Source organism: Erigeron canadensis, chromosome 8 (genome assembly GCF_010389155.1).
Source record: "Erigeron canadensis isolate Cc75 chromosome 8, C_canadensis_v1, whole genome shotgun sequence".
In the NCBI taxonomy this organism is placed as follows: Eukaryota; Viridiplantae; Streptophyta; class Magnoliopsida; order Asterales; family Asteraceae; genus Erigeron; species Erigeron canadensis.
In genome coordinates this window covers 32,695,885-32,716,913 of record NC_057768.1, presented here as the reverse complement: position 1 = coordinate 32,716,913, position 21,029 = coordinate 32,695,885, and the positions used below count along the sequence as shown (strand labels likewise).

General features: G+C 32.4%; 3 protein-coding genes across 3 annotated transcripts; 1 reads left to right on the top strand and 2 right to left on the bottom strand.

Moving 5' to 3' along the window:
* Window positions 1–3,844: 3,844 nt before the first annotated feature.
* On the top strand, window positions 3,845–4,552 carry LOC122578859 (probable glutathione S-transferase). Its single transcript, XM_043750908.1, has one exon. It carries the CDS (start codon window positions 3,845–3,847, stop codon window positions 4,511–4,513), a length of 669 nt encoding a protein of 222 aa, XP_043606843.1. The 3' UTR covers window positions 4,514–4,552.
* A 1,981-nt stretch (window positions 4,553–6,533) lies between these two features.
* Window positions 6,534–11,107, bottom strand: LOC122578223. Its single transcript, XM_043750133.1, has 8 exons — window positions 10,983–11,107; window positions 10,009–10,254; window positions 9,729–9,800; window positions 9,419–9,480; window positions 9,151–9,307; window positions 7,978–8,064; window positions 7,727–7,816; window positions 6,534–6,890 (listed from the first exon to the last, which is right to left on the bottom strand). Exons 2-8 carry the CDS (start codon window positions 10,252–10,254, stop codon window positions 6,732–6,734), a joined length of 873 nt encoding a protein of 290 aa, XP_043606068.1. The 5' UTR covers window positions 10,983–11,107; the 3' UTR covers window positions 6,534–6,731.
* Window positions 11,108–15,651: 4,544 nt separating this feature from the next.
* On the bottom strand, window positions 15,652–17,226 carry LOC122610656 (protein RKD5-like). Its single transcript, XM_043783625.1, has 4 exons — window positions 17,102–17,226; window positions 16,843–16,955; window positions 16,181–16,674; window positions 15,652–16,068 (listed from the first exon to the last, which is right to left on the bottom strand). Exons 1-4 carry the CDS (start codon window positions 17,224–17,226, stop codon window positions 15,652–15,654), a joined length of 1,149 nt encoding a protein of 382 aa, XP_043639560.1.
* Window positions 17,227–21,029: the final 3,803 nt, after the last annotated feature.

Below are 21,029 nucleotides of genomic sequence, written 5' to 3'. Positions count from 1 at the left end.
TTTGTTATTAATTAATTGACTCTATTTTCTCTGTTTTAATTGCATGATCACATTGTCACATACTATTAAATTTTTTTAACAAAAGCATTTTTTCGAATTTACCGAAGCTTACTTGGTGAATGGTGACATAATGTGTCATTTTTTTCTTACTACTAAACCTTTTTTTTAACAACTAAAAGGAAACTACTTTGAAAATTATAAAAATGTGATATATAATATATAAGTAAACCTCTTGCATTAAAAGTATTTAATTTTTTTATTTAAAACATTTCATAAATCTATTAGTAAATTAATAGGCGAAATGTACATGCTATGTATATAGAAATAATATTGTACATGCTAGATGTAGCAACTTCATGTTTGAAAAAAAACTACATACATAAATATGTATATCTTGTTATTGGTAACTCCTGATTTTAAACAAAATGTTTTAAACGACAAAATTAAAATATTTAGATAAAATGAATAGTCTCACATACTTTTAACTGTAATTTTAGGCTCAACGACATTTCCTTTTAATATACAACTTTCAATTCTAGACGAAACATAATTGTTTAATATACAATTATGACTAGTCCAATTGGTCAGAGACATCCTAGGTACCTAAGGTCTTAAATTCGATCATTAAGATGACAAGTCTTTGGGTTTTCCTCCGAATACTTGTAACGACTCATAGTCAACATCTTGTTGTCTAGGGTACGTACAAGACTTCACCATTATACGGTGAGATAATTCCCTGATATCGCATACTGACTGAATGTTCGGAAAAAAAATTGTTTACAGGAAAACCATTGTCTCCAACTCAATCGGAAAATATATTATTCACATCTACACATAAACTTCAGAAATCAAAGTCTCAAATATGAGTTAAAGTATAAATTTGAATTTGTCAAAGTAGGGAGATGGCAAGAACATTAATGGTACAAACTTCTATTCTTCTCATAAAAGATGATCCTTTATAAACAAACAAAGTGGTAATCCCATAGAGGATGAATGGTTTCTCTCAAGAGAAGGAAGATTCCTGGGCATAAATAAATACAGGAGTAAATGCATGGCTTTATTTTTGATATTGAAGCTGGCATGCACAATCTAATCAAACCTTCCCATGTTACTCTTCACGTCAACATTAGATTTTTCTAAATATTTATTAATGATACAAATAATGGAATACGACAATATATTTTAATTGTGCTTGATACAAGATAAAAAATAAATAAACCAAAAGATAAACGATGATTAGTCGAAAAATACTAGGAGCGATTCATGATACATATAAATAGGGTAATGATCAATCTTTCTAATTGTTTAGCCTAAAAATGTTCCTAATTAATAGGATCATGACATGTGCAAAATCAAGAGGTGAGATTAGGAAAAAGAATTTTAGTAGATTACATGTGTTAACAAGTAGATATATTGAAAGGATTTTTAGGAGAATTGGTTAAGAGAATTTATCATTTTCTATATAAATTATTCTACAAGATTAGAACAATAAACTCATGAGGTTTTATAAAAGTTTATTTTATTACCGGCCATTAAGACTTCAAATTTCTTTAAATGCTTGTAAACATCGCAGTGCTGACTGCTGAGAGAATTCTTTCGCAAATTCTTATTTAATTAAATCAAGCTTAATTTATTAGCTTACACAATTACACTACTTGACCATTAATAATACGCGTATAAATATTAATTGTCATGAAAATATAAAAAGTAAGAAAGCTTTTTAGCACGGTCATGTGGAGACGAGACATGGCCTCATGCTTCGGTGCTTTAATTCAAATAAATCATGGGGTAAAATATCGCAATATTAATGCAATAGACAGAAGGGCATGATTTGTTTGGACCATTCCGTTTACCATTATACGTATCACAAACATTTTTTTATTTTTATTTATTTTCTTTAAAAGGTGTGAATCATTTGCTCTCAACAGGAGATCTACCATACTTTATTTTAATCGGGAGCTCAAATCTGTTTTACTGAAGGATTTTTTATGAAATTCCTTTTAAATGTCTTTCCCATGTCTCGAACTCGAAACCTTCAGCATGTAAAACTAGTGCTCAACCATTAAGCTATAATGTGTAGTGGTGGATGCCTGATGATATATCAAATAATAGTTAAATTATAGTGTAACCAACTCCACTAAGATGAGTTGGCCAGAAATATCTTCTAAATCTACTATGTGGTTCATAATATAAAACAAATGCCTTGTAATATAATATAAATATAAAACTTTTTTTATATATACACAAATAAGACTAATTAATTAGTTTTAAAATTAGGTTCAAGATGGTTTAGGGGTTACGAAAAGTGTAATTTAAAATTTTAGACTATTTAATTAGTTTTTAAATTAGGTTGAATAAAAATGTGATTGTCCATATAATATAAATATAAAACTTTTTTTTTTTAGGAAAAGGTTTTTTTTTTATCTTCTAAATCCATTATGGTAATATTTAAAATTCAAAATTTAAACCTTAAGTCAAATGCTTTGTAACATAATATAAATATAAAACTTATTTTTATATATACACATTACACAAATAAGACTAATTAATTAGTTTTTAAATTAGGTTCAAGAAATATGGTTTAGAGGTTACGAAAAGTGTAAATTTCACTTAAAAAAAAAAGAGACAAATATAAGATATTACGTAACCTAGCTTGAATAAAAATGTGATTGTCCATATCCAACGCCCCATACGACTTATACATGATTAACACCATATAGATCTATGTTGAGTTACATGCTTTTTTTTTTCCTATTGATTGATAGAATTTATTTCAAAACTTTCAATTGAAAGAAATATGTACTAATTTCTAGTTAATTTAATAATATTATTATGTACCGTACTTACAACTTTTTACCCTTCAACTTATATAAAAATCTCTAAATTTTAGATAATCCATATAAAGATTAAAATTGCACTTTTAATTAGAATAAAAACTAATAAAAGGGATTCACAGGTTAAAAAAAATAATAAGGAAATTAATTAGTAGAGTATAAGGCTCAAAAACGTTATCATACTTTGTGAAGCTTGAAGTTATAGATCATAACAAGATTTTAAGCTGTTAAAAGCAACATTTGGGCTTGACTGGTATTTGTATTGTCACAAAAGGGTTGTTTTTGTAACCCATGAAACAACTAGATCAAGGGCCCATTTGGATAGAGGGTACTGGTATTAGATTTTGCCATTTTGGCCATGGGACTAAAGGCCAAATAGGAGTTCCCATTTTCCGATTTTGGACCTGACCCGAACCAGTTTGGGATCCGTTGACCCAGACCAGTTTTGACCGAAAAACCGATTCGGTATGAAACCGGTTTTGGGCTTGGAATACCCGACCTATTCCAAACCGATTATCAATAGTACATCTCATCCCGGCCAGTTTGGGTCAGTAGATTGTAGATGTTTTATCACCTTATCAGTTAATTTAAGGTGAATATAGGAGTATACATTAACATTATTATTTGAGAATACACAACGTTTGTATATTTTACACCATCGTGAATTGTGAAGTACGTTTCTTGCACATGATGTGGTTCGTTAACTATTATTGTGTGTATGCCCGTTTCAAATAAAAGTAATTAACTGTAACACCAAAATATTTCGTGTAGAAGATTGCCGGCAGATCCCTAAGTCGTCTGCCTCCAATGTTTGGGTATCACCCAATAATATATTTTTGGTGACAATAACAATGCACATATTTATACAAGTTGGCATATTGATTGTGCAGCCACAAATATACTATTGGGGTGAGAATATCCAGCCTAGCCGGTTGCCTGTCTCCTGGATCTATAAATATGAAAATGAGCATGAAGATGCACAAGAACATAGTTAACTACATCAGTTGGAAATGGGAAAGGATGAAGTGAAGGTTTTGAGCATGTGGGCTAGCCCATTTTGCACAAGGGTGAAAATTGCATTGGCAGAAAAAGGTGTTGCTTATGAGGAAATTTTAGAGAATGACTTGTTTGGTGACAAGAGCAAGTTGTTACTCGAGTCTAACCCTGTCCACAAACAAGTCCCGGTTCTCTTGCATAATGACAAACCTATTGTCGAGTCGACTAACATCATCACCTACATTGACCAAGTTTGGCCATCACCACCCTTGATGCCTGCTTGTGCATATGAAAGATCAAGAACCAGATTCTGGGCTGACTTCATTGACCGCAAGGTTTTCTCAGCTGGCCGTGGTATATGGATGGGAAAAGAAGAAGAACAGGTGGAGGAAAGTAAGAAGGAGTTCCTCGATGCGTTGATGTACTTGGACGGGACTCTAGGTGACAAAGACTATTTCTCTGGAGACAGTTTTGGGATGGTGGACATACTGCTCATAGGACTAACCTCATGGTTTTCTGCATTTGAAAAGTATGGTAACTTCAAGGTTGAGGATCACTACCCTAAACTGTCGGCATGGATCAAGCGCTGCTATGCTAGACAAACTGTTTCCGAATCCATAATTGATTCGGACAAGGTCTGTGACTTGGTTGCCATGGTAAGGCAAATGAATGGCTTAGAGTAAAAGAAGAAGCTTATTTGGTCAAGAATACATATATGCAAGTGATGGTTGTTTCCTTTTCTTTTCTTTTTGTTGTTTTTTATGGTGTTTGGTGGTTGTACAGTCTCTATGATGGGAGAGACTAAAAAAATAACAAAAGAAAGCGGTATCAACAGACAGAAGATAATAAAAGTTTTACTTCTTAAAAAATAAGATTACGTTTTGTATGTGTTTCCAGGATATTTGAGGTGCGTAAAAGAATGACAAGCTTGAAAACAGAGAACTACTAAAGATTTTTACTTTTTGAATTTGCACAGAAATAATGGTAGGACAAAACTTTGCAAGAAATGAAGATAAATACAGAACTTAAAAAAGATAAGCCATTCTACACTCTGCATATCTAGATATAGTATTAGAATGAACAAGAGAGGAAAAAAAAAAAGTTAAACTTATAATGACCCAAAACCATAGAAATAAAACAAACCTATGAAACAACTTGTGAACTATCACTTTGGCTTTGAGCCAATGAGGAGTCTTTCATCTTGTATTATGAATAGGGTCTGAACCTCTTCGAATTCGTCTCTTGTTTGATTGATTCGGGTCAAACATCATTGCGGGTGTTGGTGCTATATTCAACTTAGTGTCAAGATCTTCAACTGTAACGTCTTTTAGAAGACGCGAATTCCTTGAAAACAATCTTTCTTCTCCCCATTTTAAAGCAAGATCAATGCTTCTAAGTGCAGAAACTTTTTCTGATCGCATAGAGAGAAACACGATACAAACAAGCATCACGATCACCCTGTAATTAGCAATCCCCATAGTCTAACAGAGAGAAAAAGAGAGAGAGGATTTGAGATGATGGTGTTCTTGTTGTTGGAATATGACTGTTACATATAAGGCAGAGTTTGATCTTTTATGAGATTTGGATGAAAGTAAAGGTAGAAAAAGCAAAGAAGAAGTAGATTCACTTCAATCATAAGCATTGATGTGCAATAGAAGCTACAAAAGAGATGCATATAGTAAGGGGATGTTCTTTAAAGACTCTGACAGGTTTGAATGAAAAGTAAGTTGGAACACCACTCTTGGAATCTTTATAGAATTTGTTCCCTATTTTTATGTCATTTTCACTCTTCATCTCAACTTCTATGCAAAGTAAGTGAAGGCATAAGTAAACACATTGTGTTTTTGTATGTATATAACAAAATTTTGAACGCCGAAACAGTTAAGGTTGGCGGTTTTCATGTTATTTCTATGCATACAGGTTTCTCATGATAGCAAATTACATACAAGTTCTAAGGGATGTAAATAAACTATTGGTGAACGGTAGATACAACAGTTACGTTTTCTTGGATACATGCCTTTTGACTCTTGCCAAGAATAACAGTTTTCATGAGTTGTCCTCGATATAAAGTTAGCAATTATGCGCCTTAAAGTTACGAATTATATGAGATGCAAGCAAATTGTTGAACCATGTAAATAGGGCAATCATTTGAATTTTTGAGGGAAAATGAAATCTAATGGAGGGATGGCTTGGGTGCTAAAGCTATTAGAGATTGCTACAGATGCAAGAAAGCCAGATAAAGAAAAAGCTGAAAGAATAGAAACATCTAACAAAAAAACATACCAAGAGTTTGCTTTATGCTCTCTTAAACTTAACTTTAGAATTCCAAGCTCTCATATCCATGCGTTCATAAACCAGTCTTTGTTTCTAGCGCCTAATATTGCTTTATGCTTTTCTTTCTTTCTTTCCCTATAACTATTTGTTTTGTTTTATGGGTCCTATTTATTTTGTGGAGTAACAACCACCACCGCCAAGGGCGGCAAGTCTTAATCGTCCTAATATCCTCACAAGATGTTTCAGGTTCGAACATTTACAAGTAAACATCTTGAAACCAGGAAAAAGGTTAAGATAGTCGCAACATTACCCCGGTAAACAACATAAGTAAAAAATTTATCCTTCCCGGGTAACCTAAATAGGAAAAACTTCACCAATTTATCCTTCTATTTATTATGTGAAATCTCATGTAGCTAATACACGAATACATGAATATGAAAAATAATCATATATAGTCACCATGGCCTATGTACATATTCAAAGAGTCGATGTACAGACTCGATACAAGAAAAGAATTCACTTGGTAAAGGTTTTAAGACACAATGGAGCCTGGATACATAACTCAAACGCAGGCCATAACCCCTCAAATTTCAAGTTCATACAGATAACATTATGTTTATGTATATACTATTGTAATGGCTCATGGGATGGAATTTGGGCAGGTACCGGTATGACTGTAGGCGGTGGTGCCATGGTGGGTCCTGGTGCAATGGTGACCTGCAAGCCTCTATGTTGCCCTGCCTGAATCATGAATGCAACATCTGATGCTGCCAGAGTTTCCACTTCCTGCTTATTTCAAGGGGATACAATGATGTGAAAAATTCAATTTTTTACCAAATGGTGAATTTCCATTCAGATTATAGACACTAGTCCACATGTTCAAACTGAAATTTATTCCAATCAGCAAGATGTGGAACCAAAAACGGATGCTTAAATGGAGCAGATTGACATGTGCTATATAGAGTGAAACTGAACACTGTGTATACATAGCTAAATAATTAGTACTATAAAACACGTCACGGAAAGCAGCTATTATGTGCTTCTGTAGTTTGGATTACTGCAGTTAGAAACGGGTGTTTAGCACATTATTCGGATTTCAGATTGTTTTACCGCCTAAATCACATGTGATAACGTTTTAAATCACATGTGACTAAATTTGCGGATTTCAGATTGTTTTACCACCTAAATCACATGTGATAACGTTTTAAATCACATGTGACTAAATTTGTGAAACTTCGTTCACATGTAGTTTTCTGTAATTTTCCAATGACATATTATTTGAATCAATCTGAACATCTATTTTTTTAATCTAAGCAGGAACGAGGCCCATTAAAAAGTCAACAGAAAAGGAGGCCTGTGAAATGATAGTATAGTGACTACATACTCTCTGATTAGGTTAAAAGGATTAGACATAAAAATTAGTTATTTAAATTATTTATTCAAGTTTATGTAGCAGGTATGAAACTAATTATCTAGAATTGATTATTTGACCCTAATCATATAATTGAAAGCAGAATCTACTATCCAAAGACTATATATCGATCACTTCAACGAACAATCAAGATAATCAGTTCCAAAAGCAAATTCTGAGACTGGCCTAAGAATAAAAATAGTTGTCTTACCTGTGCTTGCCTACGTCGCTGCAACAGACTGATTCCCCATATCATTATGTAGCAAGGAAGGAGAAACCCAGCTGCCCGAAGCAGGAAAAGCTGTCAATCATATTAAAAAGTCATCAAAATATGTAACAATAGAGGAAGGTCTGTGGTGTGCTGGTGCTTGAGACTAGTATTTCAGGATCATTCATCATGTAGAATGCCTCAAATACTGTGTTCTCGGGAGTATATAAATGGCCAAATGAAATTTCACTTACAGCAAAAAAGGTGGTAGGATCGTCATCATCATCACTATCACCATCTCCAATAGTCAGAGCATGCCTCAACAGCAGAAGAGCCATCAACTGCCCAAGGAAAATCCAAAAAAATTATATAGCTGTTTTGCAAAATCGACTGCATAGCATATTACTCGTAACCCAGGAAACTGAGTAACACGAGATAACCAACGCTGAAAGGTCAGATTAGGTCATCCGACCTGCAAATATGATCCATAGACGACCTTATTTCCACTGAAGTGATAAAAACTTGAATTTGTATATGGCGGTGTTTGAAGCTTTTCCCTTCGGCTTATTGACTTATCGAAATTTCAAAAGGCCAATTAACTAGTATTTTTTTTCCTGGCTTATGAACTTATTAAGTTGGACTAAGACCTTGGTTTTAAAAGGCGATAGGCGCACAAAAGCGATAGGGTCCATTTCCGAAGCGCAAAGCGGCGAGCTTTTCGTATGCAAGGCGCACACTTATGAAAAAAAATTATAAATTATTTATGTAATTTATAATAGATAAAATACCAAAACACCATCAGTAAGAGCCTTGTTTTCATCCAGATTTGATCAAATTTGGTGTTTGAAAAGAAATCCCAAAGGATTGTTGTTCTAGATGAGGAAGAAGAAAGAAGAGATCAATCTTGTTGAGAAAGAAAAGGTAAGGAAAAAATATTACTTATTATAAGAAAAATCCTGTTGTGTACGAAAAACTCACACTTTTTAGCGCCTGGGCTCACAAAAAGCCCAAAAAGCGAGCGCTTTTGTAAACCCTGCGCCTTGGGTACCAAAAAGCTCTAAGGCTTGCGCCTAGGTGCGTTGCGCTTTTTAAAACCAAGGCTAATACGTTAAAATAAGAAATACGCTCAGCTTAGGGGGTGTTTGGCATGGCTTATTTAAAATAACCTTGTCGTGTACACAAAAAGCTACACTTTTTACTCTTTAGAAAGCTAATAAGCACTTCCATATAAGTGTTTGGTTAAGCTTATCGCAATTTGATAATGAAATAAGATAACACAAACACCCCGTAATAAGCTCATAACTGGTAAAAATTATTGGCTTATGTAGTTTCGAGCAGTCAAGGCAAAAAAATATAAGCTAAAACAACCATTCTGTAAAACTCCAATCATTATCTAAATTGTCATTACAGAGATACAAGTGTCTTACTATGATAGCAATAGAGCGACATAATGCAGCCCCACTGGCACTGCTTTCTTCATATTCATCATAATCAGTCTCAAGCAGACGGCGCTCAGCAGCCGCCATAGCCAAGACTCGAGGATCATTCAAGTCTAAAGGTGTACCAGCAAGAGTCCAACCGCCACTATAAAAATTAAAAACAAATAATGAGATCAATTACAGCAAGTATTATAGAGGAAAACCACTCTTTTTTAGGTAAAAGGGTTATCAGATAAGTGGGAAAAGGCTAACTTACCTGATATCAATTACAGTATCGTCGGACTGAGGTGGAGGGGCGGTATAACCAGATTTGTAAGGCTGTGTAACACAATTTCTTCCAACAAGTCAGCAACTTATATAACATGTTACATCAACAATATCTTAGGGAATGCTGTTAAAACATATAGTTAGCATATTCAGAATTATGCACGAACTACTGATTCCAGTCACTCACTAATAAATTAGAACATGAAGTATGAGATAAATCAAATTACAAACGCACATATTCACACACTTATATATTGAATTTGCAGCAAAAACAAAATTGAAGTAGGCATTGAGGTTACCTGATGACAGATTTCACAAATTATATCCTTTTTCTCGTTGCACCATCTTTGTACACATTTCCTATGAGCAAACTGCAAAATGCAAGTATTAAGGATTAGCATGCTTAACTACAATTCTGCAAATCGAAAGCTTATTATTTTTCTTTATGATATGAGTGACCAAAAGTTAGTTCCTTTATGCATTTCCAGTTGCTAATTATGTTATAAAAGCACAAATATATCTACCATATATAAGACTAAATATTAACAAAACCCCCTTAATTAAAAAAAAAAAATTTACCTTGAGGCTGCCATTGCAAGCACATGGAACTTCAAGATTTTTAATGTTATCTTCCTCTTGGCAAATTCGGCATTCAATCGACTGAATCAATGGCTCTTCTTCACTAGACGAGTCATATTCTTTGCCTTCCTTCGTCTCAGCAGGCAAATCAGCATGACTACTCGAAGCCTTTGTAATCGCCCCTAATGTCTCAACCTCCTTTGGTGCCTCGTCCTTATCAACACGTACAATTAGGTGATCTTCCATCTGCAAAAACATAGGTTGATCAGCAACAACTTCAACTGCATTGCACCACATAATGCGAATGAAGTACACAGATATAAACTCGGTCACTTTCTACTTCATTTATACTATTACACAATATCACAATCTACGGAAAAAAAGTACTAAACTTTCATAAAATTTCCACTGGAATCTAAACGAAATACATTCCCTTCAAAATCCAAGGTATTGAAGTTTATTTTGTAACCAAAATAAGGACTATAAAACTTCCACAAAATAAGTTGAGAAAAACCCGCATTTTGGTCGAAAAACACTTTGATACCTTAAATTTTAATGGGCAAAAAAAATTAGTACCCCAGATGAAATTTTTTAAAAAAGCTCACAACTTTATATACAATTTGCCCAATAAATTAAAAATCCAATCATCCGAAAAACAGATTTTCAATTTTTCACCACTAAAACTATAATAATCATATGCAAGAATCCCAGGTCAACTTTCTTGAAATTTTGGGCAAACTTTAAACTAGTTGTCAATAATCACATAAATATATATAAATTACATATAGTAAAATATCACAAATTTACATATATATACACAAACATTATATAGACTAATCATCATCACAGTTATCTATGACAGAATTAAATTTATAAAAAAAAAAAGGGAAAAATTAGTCAAACGAAATGAAATTAAAAAATAAAATAATAATAATAAGAAGAAGACCTGATAAAATATATACGAAAGCAAATACCTTTAGCGAAGTGGGTGTTGTTAAATTTGTTGGAATTAGAATGAGTGTGTTAAAGAGAGATGATGATGAAGTTTTTGTTTGATATATTGTTGTGGTTGGTTCGGTGATGATATTTTGCTTTTTAATTAAATTAAATTAAATTAAATTGGGGAAATAGACATTTGGATAGAATACAAGAAAGTGGATCAATTTGGGATTGCTTTCTTACAAAAAGAAATTCATATATTTGACTAAGTCAGACATGAGGGTGTCTCAATTTGGACAAACAATGTTTTCCCAAAAAAGTACATGGAAAAAGTCTACAGCATACTAGAATGAATCGGTGAATGGATTTTCTTTTTGAACAGCAATCGATGAATAGATGGTTTCAAAACATATAGTTTATAACTTTCGTTTCGTCATATGATTTTGTTATTACATATTATATAACAAATAATGAAGGTTAAGTATTTGAGATGTATATAATTTGTATATTTTTATATGGTTCATGTATATAGTTAATATGTAAAATTAAACGAATCGTGTAAGTAATAGACTAAATATTAACGAGAAGGTCAGTCATTGTGTCACGTCTCAGGTGTCAGATGGTATCACGTTAGTATCCGACCGATTTCTTACACGATTCGTTCAACTTTGCAAGTTAATCACATACAATGAACCGGATAAAAGTTCTTTTCCCGTAATAAGAAAAGTGTACAAGTTACATACATTTCCAAATACTTAACTCTATAACGAATACAACAATTAAACCGATGAAATTTTGTAAAGATGTTTTGATTGAATTAGAGATATACAAAAGATGATAAGATATAAAATACAACAAAGGGTAACTTTTTAACGATAAAAGTACGTAGATCATTAGGAATGGAATTGAAAAGGAGACGGAAGCAAAAAAAGCTAATAGCGTTGATGCATGGCTCTAGAGATTTTTCAAACTCCTATTTTACTACCCGTGCAATACACCACAATAAGAGCAACTGCTGGTTGCAAAATGTAGTTAACATAAAAGTAGTACTGATGATATTTTAAATGATAAAAAACTGATTATGTAATTAATACTTTAAGTATAAGTCATTAATACTATCTCATATCTTTTTTCTTCTAACTTTCCAACAAGGTATAAAATTAAGTACTACAAACTAATACTCAACTAATTTTAAAAAGATTTTATCTTGAGATAAACGATCTCTAAAATAAACTATCGAAAAAAAAAACTGATTTATTTATAAGTTTCATATTTAAATCTCACTAGCTAAGTACTATAATATTTTAGAATGGTCATGAATATGTTATCCGTCTCAAAATATCTATCATTATATATATAACAATCCAAATTATCGGTGCTACAATGACTTTTTCTTCTTTTTTGTTAGAAATATCAACTTAATTATTTGTTTAACTTAAAATGTTTATTCTGCATGACCTCTTGTGTCTCTTCTGGAAAGCTAAGGACTTAAAGTGCTAAGTGAACAAAGACCAAGTTGGAAGGACTAATTGAAGAAACTGCTTGAAGTTCAAGGAGCTTATTGATTCTTTTGTGTCTTTATATACGCAGACATCCATGCCTTGGGATCTCAACATTCCCTGCTACATTATAATTTCCGAACGTTGTTATAGTTGTCCTCTTCTTCTTTTGATTCAATGTAACCGTTGTAGTTTGAGGGTTTGTTCAAAATTATTAAAACTATTTTCCTGTAAAGTGAATCTTAATTTTAAGTTTAATCTTATGGCTATTTCAATATTTTGTGTTCTTGTTTTCAAATAATCGTTTGTTTCTTGAATATTATTTTTTGTTTAAACTCCCGAGTACTCAATTTGGCTGACATGAAAAGCTTAAAATAGTAATCACACCGTGCTATCGTTGCCGCTACCGCCACCAGTGTCACTTGTCTTCGCCCCATCAACATCTCGCGCATTTGGATAGTATTATTATGGTACGCCTCTTGTTTATATTTGCGAATATGGAACATGACAAATGTCGTCAATGGTTATACCCGTAATACGTAAATGAATAATACATATGTGATATATATATATATATATATATATATATATAGGAGGGGTTATTTGAGAACTCCTAAAAAAAAGAACCCAAGAACTCCTCCACACCTTTGGATCAAAGAAAATTGATGGACAAGATTAAAAATAAAAAACCCCTCTCAACACTAGAGGGGTATTTTCGTCAGCTTTTTTTTTTCTCTCTTTTACTTTAATAGAATTCTATCTAATTTACTAAAAAACTTTTATCTCACAAACCGTAAATCACTAGACGAAAAGAAAAGCGTGGGTAGTCTTAGAATTTCGTTCTCTTTCATTAGAGATGCGATTCGAAATACTTTTGACGACTTTTTAAATTTTTTTTTATCACGTTCATCTTACACATGTGTAAGTTGTACTTACCCATGGGCAAGTTGTACTTATCCCTAATACATCCCGCTCTAGGGTTTAAAGGTCGAGGGTTAGCCGATAGGCTAACCCTCGCGCTTCAAACCTTAAACCCTGGAGCGGGAACCCTCATCCTTTATAGGTTTTTAGGGCTTAGCATTAAGGGTTTAGATTTTTCAGGGTTTTTAGAATGTAGCTTCCCTCTCGGATTAGCAATTAAGTTTTAGGGTTTAGGGTTTGAAGTTGTAGGGTTAGCCGGCTAACCCTACAACTTCAAACCCTAAACCCTAAAGCGTACCGTGTACCTGCTCTAGGGTTTAGGGTTTGAAGCCCGAGTGTTAGCCTAGGCTAACACTCGGGCTTAAAACCCTAAACCCTAGAGTGGGAACCCTCATCCGTTTTAGGTTTTTAGGGTTTAGATTTTCTTGGGTTTTTAGAAAGTAGCCTCCCCCTCAGATTAGAAATTAAGCTTTAGGGTTTAGTATTTAGGGTTTTACAATGCGTCCTCATCATTTTAGAACTTTATAAGTAACTTACCCATGTGTAGTTTGTATTTACCCATGGGCAGGTTATATAACTCACTAGTTCCAGGTCTTTCCTACACATGTGTAAGTTGTACTTACACATGTGTAGGATGAACGTGATGGAAAAAAAAACGAAATTTAAAAAGTCGTCAAAAGTATATCGAATCGCATCTCTAATGAAAGAGGACGAAATTTCAAGACTACCCATGTTTTTTTTTCCGTCTAACGATGTACGATTTGTGAGATAAAAGTTTTTTAATGATTTAGATATCTTTTGATTTAATAAGAGGAGAGAGAAAGAGAGTGTTGGACAATTTTTTTAATAATGACAAACATGCCCTTCCTGATCTTGATGAATGGAGGGCTGAGATTGTTTCTCGCGTTCTTTTTTTTAGTGGTTCTCAAAATAACTCACCTATATATATATATAGGGGTGAGTATGAGTCGGTTTTGATCGGTTTTTGGCTAAAACCGATCTCTGAACCGATCAATTCGGTTTTTAGCAAATCAAAACCGTTGGATTCGGTTTTTGTTCGGTTCGGTTTTTTCGGTTTGGTTTGGATCGGTTTCGGTTTTTGTTCGGTTTTTTTTATAAAAGATTTTTTTTTACTTTTTTGTTTATGATGTTATATATTTAATTCTTAATTGTTAACAAAAAAAACTATGATATAGAAACTAAAATATAGATATGCTTTTTATTAATTAATTATACTTTGTAGGTGTTAAAATTGATATAACTTTTATAAAACGAATTGATTTTATTGTACGTTTTCATCTAAAACATATAATTTATATAGATTTGTACACTAAAAAGAAATTTTTTTTTAAATATATTAACATATTTACGAATTATAAGTAATAAATATAATTGTAATATGATATAAGTATAAACTAAATTAAAATATAATGGGTTCGGTTCGGTTCGGTTTTTGATCGGTTTTTTGGCATATGAAACCGAAACCCAAACCGATCCTATCGGTTTTTGAAAAACAAAAACCAAACCAATGGATTTTATTCGGTTTTCGGTTTTTTCGGTTCGGTTTTGTCGATTTTTTTCGGTTTTTGGTTTTCCGGTTCGGTTTTTGCTCACCCCTATATATATATATATATATACATATTAATCAAGCTTCTACTCGATCCGTATATTACCTTATAACCTACCAAAATCATTATTTATGTTAATCGTCAGTTTTACGTTTGATATTTTATATTAGAAATAAATTTTAATTAATACCTCAAATTATATATAGATTCACATATTAATTGGTTGTTAAGTGTCTTGGTTTGACTTTTGAAATCTTTTTCTTTGAACTTTGACCGTAAATATTTTTTGTTTGTGTCATATAACACTTGATATAACATATATGAATTGATTGAGTTTTAAATGTAGTATTCATTGATATAACTTTCATCAACTAATACATAACACAAACAAAGATATTTATGGTAAAAATCAAAAGAAAAAGACTTGACAAATCAAAATAAAATAAGACAATTAAAATGGGACGGAGATAGCATATAACTTTACAAATAATTCATATCAAGACGACAAATAATTCATATCAAGACGAGTAACAGTTATATATAAGTGCATAAAGACGTACAAATAAGTTAGTTGATACGCAAGATGACCGAAGAATATATTGCATGGCAAAAAGATCTATATACAGACTTTGGCTAGATTTCTAGATAGTGAACAAAATATATATGGAAAGCTCCAAATGAAAGGCAAATATAAATAGCTAGCTAGATAATCTAATTTAGAACATCAAGCAGTTGCTTGCAGCTGATGGAAAGCAAAACCCTGCAGTTAATAGCAAATTAGACTGATCCAATTCTTCTTGTTCTTGATCGTTCCCATAATCGTCTCCCATGGCTTCTATGCGGCCTCTATGATCATCAACACATGTGCTAGAACACGAAGACGACGACTGATGTCCATAATTGTTAGCCATTAACGTACATGAACTCGGCTTCCCCATTAAAATTGTCTTCCTCTTCTTGTAATTTGCTTTAAAGCATGCTTGTCTCAACCTTTTTGTGGTGTCACCTAGTTGTATATCGGGAACCTCTTCCAACTTTTTTCTTTCTTTCTCCAATGCATCAATTGCCGCTACTATCTTCTCTTTGGCTTCATTCTCGGACGGATTCTCTAAATCACGCTTTACTAATCCATTCTGAAAGATTCATTACCAATTAATTAGCTAGAATGAGTAATTAACTCACACACAATCAATTAATTGAACATGCTAGATGATAGAAATGTAATTAAATCTTTAAATAAATTACCTGCATATTGTTGATTAGTGTTGTAAGGCTCATAAGTTTGCGACGAGGCCAACGACGAATTCCCAATTCTCTACACCTTTTCTTCAAGAGTGTCAACCCAACATTAAGCTCTTTTGCAGCTTGTGTTATTGGCATGTAAAAGTACTGCGAAATCGTCTCCTTACTTAGCATCAATCGCGAGGAATTATTATTCATATAATCACCATTATTATTGCCTTTGTGTTGAGTGTCTTCCTTTTTTTCTTGACACCCGTTGGTCTCTTCTTTACCATCATTATCGATGTTTTTCGTTCTTGGTTGGTTTTCATAAGAAAACCTTAATGGGTGATTGATCATGTGCATTTCTTGATTTGGAAACTGATCAAATGTGGGTATTTCTTGATCAGTTGGATACAACTCTTTTACCGAGCGGTTGATCATGGGCATTTCTTGATCACGGGTTAAGCCTAATTCGCCATTAACCAAGAAACCATCCTCATAATAAGGGGGATTATCTAAACATGGAATGAAACACATAATTATATATAGTTAAGATCAGATCACCAAATTCTTAACATCTACCAAAAAAATTTTTGAAGAAAGCATTCGAGTTAGTTGAGCATACATGCATGATCATATAATAATTAATCATACTCTATTAATTAGTTAAAAATATGTATAACCTGATAAAATGTTCATGGAAGAATAGATTGTATTCATTGAGATGATATCCAGAAAATAGGAAGCATCAAGAAGATCTTGTTGTAGAGGCACAAAATCATCATAACAATTATTGCTACATGCATTCAAGAACAATTAACTTAAGTTAAAGTTATATCGATTTCATGATGAAATGTGCATGAAACAATATATAATAGTGCACTTAGTTAAGAAGAATTTGATGAAAAAATAAATAAATTAAATGTAAGACTAGATTGTTACCTAAAATCAAGAGGAAGCAATTGGTGTTGAAAAGAGAAAATTTCATCTTCTTTGGGTATGATTTCATGGTAATTTGACCATTCTATTTCCAAAGTATTTTGATTTTCGATTGTCAAGTTTGACATTTTAGTGATATGATATACTAAAACTTAACACACGCTAATTAGCGACTAAAGAATCTTGGGTTCGTGTCGTTGATGTAATCTATTTTTGGAGTGATATATAGGAAGTGGAGAAGCCTAGAGTAATTACTATAATTAAGTAATTAATGGTTGGTTTAATTCGTTAATGTTAATTATAAGTATGTCTTAATTGCCTTTTTAGATGTTAATGTGAAATTAAGTAATTAGTTAATCAATAATGTATTGCCTTTTTAGATGTTAATGTGAAATTAAGTAATTAGTTAATCAATAATGTACAAAAAAAAAATTAGTTAATCAATATTGATGAAGATCATGCGCCGTACGCCCTCTAATGAAAGTTTGGATAGGAGTTTCCATGCTCAAAAAAATAATAATAATTTTGCTTTTATAGATTTTCCAAAGATTAGGTTAATAAACGTAATACTCGTAGATGTATTGTTTCTACTGTTACAAGTTCATATATAGTGACTTGCTATATTTTTTGAAATAACAAATGCGCGCCGTTCAAAACAAAAAATAATATTATCTACTTATCTTTTTTTTTTTTTTTTCTTTTCATTTGTATCTCAGTAACACATGATATTAGTGATCAAAAGAATGTTTTAAAGTGATCAAAAAGAATGTTTGAAGTCATGCATGGTCACAAGAACTTTATAACTTTAGTATATTTTCATATTTTGTTTTCAATGACATTTAAATTGATCGAGACGACATGCACTAACCTCTTTATACTTATTTTGTCTGCTAGATATTATATTACCGCTTCTGTTCAACAGAAATTAAAAAGATATTTTCTTAGAGCTAGGAAATTTGATAGATAACGTACGACTAATTAAGATACCATCATCATGGTGTGAAAAATGAAGTATTAATATTTGAGGGAGTTACATAAAATGTAGTGTGAACCTATCTATTACTAATTGCGACTTCATGGTAGTGGTGGGAATTTATTCCATCATTATATTATATTATATTATATATTATACGAGTATCAAAATGATCAACAATTTAATTTTATGAGCGGTTACATATATATTACCCGTGTTTTAACATATTTTTTTTTTAAATGATTAATCCTCCTAACCAAATAGTCTAATAATTCTTTTAACTATGAGATAATGACAAGTGAAAAAATCAGGGGGCAAGATTAGGAAAGAGAATTAGTGGATACCACATGTCACCTTCTTAACGTATTAGAAGGATTATTAGGTTATTTGATTGGAAAATGATTTATCCTCCTAAAAAACTAGCCTAAAAATCATCCTAATAACTTTAGCTTGTGACATGTGGATACCACTAATTCTCTTTCCTAATCTCACCCCCTGATTTTTCCACATGTCCTCATCTAAAAATTAGGATGATCTTTAGGCTAATCTATTAGGAGGATTAATCATTTCCCTATTTGATTAGGAGGATTTATCATTTTCCTTATTTTTAACGATATCTCTCGAATAGCAAATCTCTCATCATGCACAATGATGGTTCCCGAAGGGAAATTCCAACATCGAAATTAAAGTAGGCATCTCCTTGCCAAGAGTTGAAAACACCCTAGTTATCTATAATACCTTATAAAAGAAAATGGTCTATTTTTATATTAGGTAATTCTACCTTTGAATTACTAAATTTGCTCTTGGACTTTTTTATTTTTTTATTTCTTTACGTAACCACCCAAAATCTCTAATAAAATAGATCGTCTTTCCCACTGCTGCCTCCGCATTGCGCGGGTACCATACTTGACGCATTGATATTTGAAGTTTTGTACAAAAGTAAAAAAGCCAAAAAAATCAATGAAAACAAAAAACAAAATAAAAATGAAAACCGCAAAAAGCCAATAGTTCTTACTCTCATTATAGATATGGGGTACTTATATATGAGTTCATGTGTGAATTATTTGATGTCACACGCATTTACATTGGGAAGTGATATTTATACCATATTATGTGATAAATCTATCACACTGTATACATCTCATAACATTCTGTATAAGTATTTAATGCAGTGTTATGGTAGATTTATCAAATTGTGTGGTACAAATATTACTTCTTATTTTTTGGGTCATTCTTATTTTTTTTATAAAATTGCACAAAATTCATAAAATACTATATGCTATCGTTTACTCTTGGGGTATTCTCACTTTTTTTTATATCTGCTAGAGTTTTTTATATAAATTAAGTAATTAACTAAACAAAAATAGATATATTAATTAGAAGTATCTCATTGGCATGTCACTCGTACAGTCTTACTACGACTAAAAATGGTTACAGGCTATAGCCGATAAAATAAAGCTATAATTACAAAAACTGTCTAAAAAAAAATTAGTTACAAAAAGAAAAAGAAAAAAAACCACATGATGTAAATAATATCGACTATCGAGTATCAACGCTGACAACGCATTACAAAAGCCCATTGCCTGAGCCTACTCATTGCAAAAACGAGGTCTGGTCCAGTGACCCATACTTCACATTGGGCCAAAATCAGTAACAAATTCTTTTTATGTCAATTTGTTAGGGACCCTAAAGGCCTAAAGCGGTTTGTCAGGGATCTTAATCCCCATCTCCATACCCAATTTTCAGTTGTAATTCCCATCTCCGTCGGGCAATTAAATTACATCCCCATACCCGTCCCCATCAGGTATCGGGGATAGCTTTTTTTAATGAACATGAATTTATCTTAATAAAGGATACGTAGGAGAATGTGTATTTTGACATTTTCTTTTTATGTATAAACAAATATATATGTTAAGTAATGATTAATAAAGTATAACACATAAAAATTATTAAACAAAAGCATTAAACTTAAAATTGATTGTAGAATATAAATAAGAACTTAAAGTGATTCAAATAAATATATATAGTATTTTCGGGTTCGGGTATGGGGACGAGGATTTAAGGTTCCTCGTCCCCGTCCCCATTTCCATCGAGGATTAGATTTACATCCTCGTACCCATCCCCATCCTCGATCAACTCGGGAATTCCCCGGTCGGGTTCCCCATCGAGTATGGGTATTTTTGCCATCCCTAGCCTAAACTACTCTGGGATCAAATTTTACTGTGAATGTACTGAAGTGTCAAGTAATCATAATCTTCTAACACTATGATTAACAAACTCCAAAATATGTCATTGAGCTTTAGCTCAATGGTTGAATGACTATCCCCACTTGCATGAGGTCTTGAGTTCATGCCTTGGGGAGGACATGAGAACTAAGTCCCTTTATGAAGGCTTGTCTTGGGTATACTCAGGTTCAAATCTGAGGGGGCAGGGTTTACCCTATTAATCGTCGTGCCTTCGAGCGGATTAGTAGGGGGTTTTCCCCCCATCAGGTATTTGAAATAGGCATTTCTACTTTAAAGGAGCTCTCTAGCGCGGACCCGGTTAAGACAACGTATGCTAAACCTCTTGCTGTCGAATTGCGACGCGAAGTTTTCAGCGAAATTCACCTTTAAAAAAAGAACAAACTCCAAATATTAATTAACAAACTACAATAATAGTTTTTATGAAGTTATTTCTTAAAGGGCAGCAAACTAACTTTGATAACTAATGATCATCTCTAATTCTACTATAAATATAAGAATAAAAATAGTGATTTTTTCCCAACTCAAATTAGCCCTTAAAAAAAAGAATTGTTCAATTAATTTATATAAAAATGTATATATAAAGTAAAGTGAGTATAAGTTTGTTAGACACTCAATTTGGATGAAAAATCATTCACGTACATGAAACTTTTTATATATTGTTTGACAAGTAAGATACATTATTAATTTTGAGAAAAATATTGGTTGAATAGTA

What these genes read in the sequence shown, in the direction of transcription:
- LOC122578859 (XM_043750908.1), top strand. Translation starts at nt 3,845, where the DNA reads ATGGGAAAGGATGAAGTGAAGGTTTTGAGCATGTGGGCTAGCCCATTT.
- LOC122578223 (XM_043750133.1), bottom strand. Translation starts at nt 10,254, where the DNA reads ATGGAAGATCACCTAATTGTACGTGTTGATAAGGACGAGGCACCAAAG. An exon ending in CTTGCAATGGCAGCCTCAAG is followed by an intron (nt 9,801 to 10,008) that starts GTAAATTTTTTT and finishes TGCATTTTGCAG; the next exon opens with TTTGCTCATAGGAAATGTGT. An exon ending in TTTGTGAAATCTGTCATCAG is followed by an intron (nt 9,481 to 9,728) that starts GTAACCTCAATG and finishes TGTGTTACACAG; the next exon opens with CCTTACAAATCTGGTTATAC.
- LOC122610656 (XM_043783625.1), bottom strand. Translation starts at nt 17,226, where the DNA reads ATGTCAAACTTGACAATCGAAAATCAAAATACTTTGGAAATAGAATGG. An exon ending in TTGCTTCCTCTTGATTTTAG is followed by an intron (nt 16,956 to 17,101) that starts GTAACAATCTAG and finishes GAATGCATGTAG; the next exon opens with CAATAATTGTTATGATGATT. An exon ending in TTCCATGAACATTTTATCAG is followed by an intron (nt 16,675 to 16,842) that starts GTTATACATATT and finishes TTCCATGTTTAG; the next exon opens with ATAATCCCCCTTATTATGAG.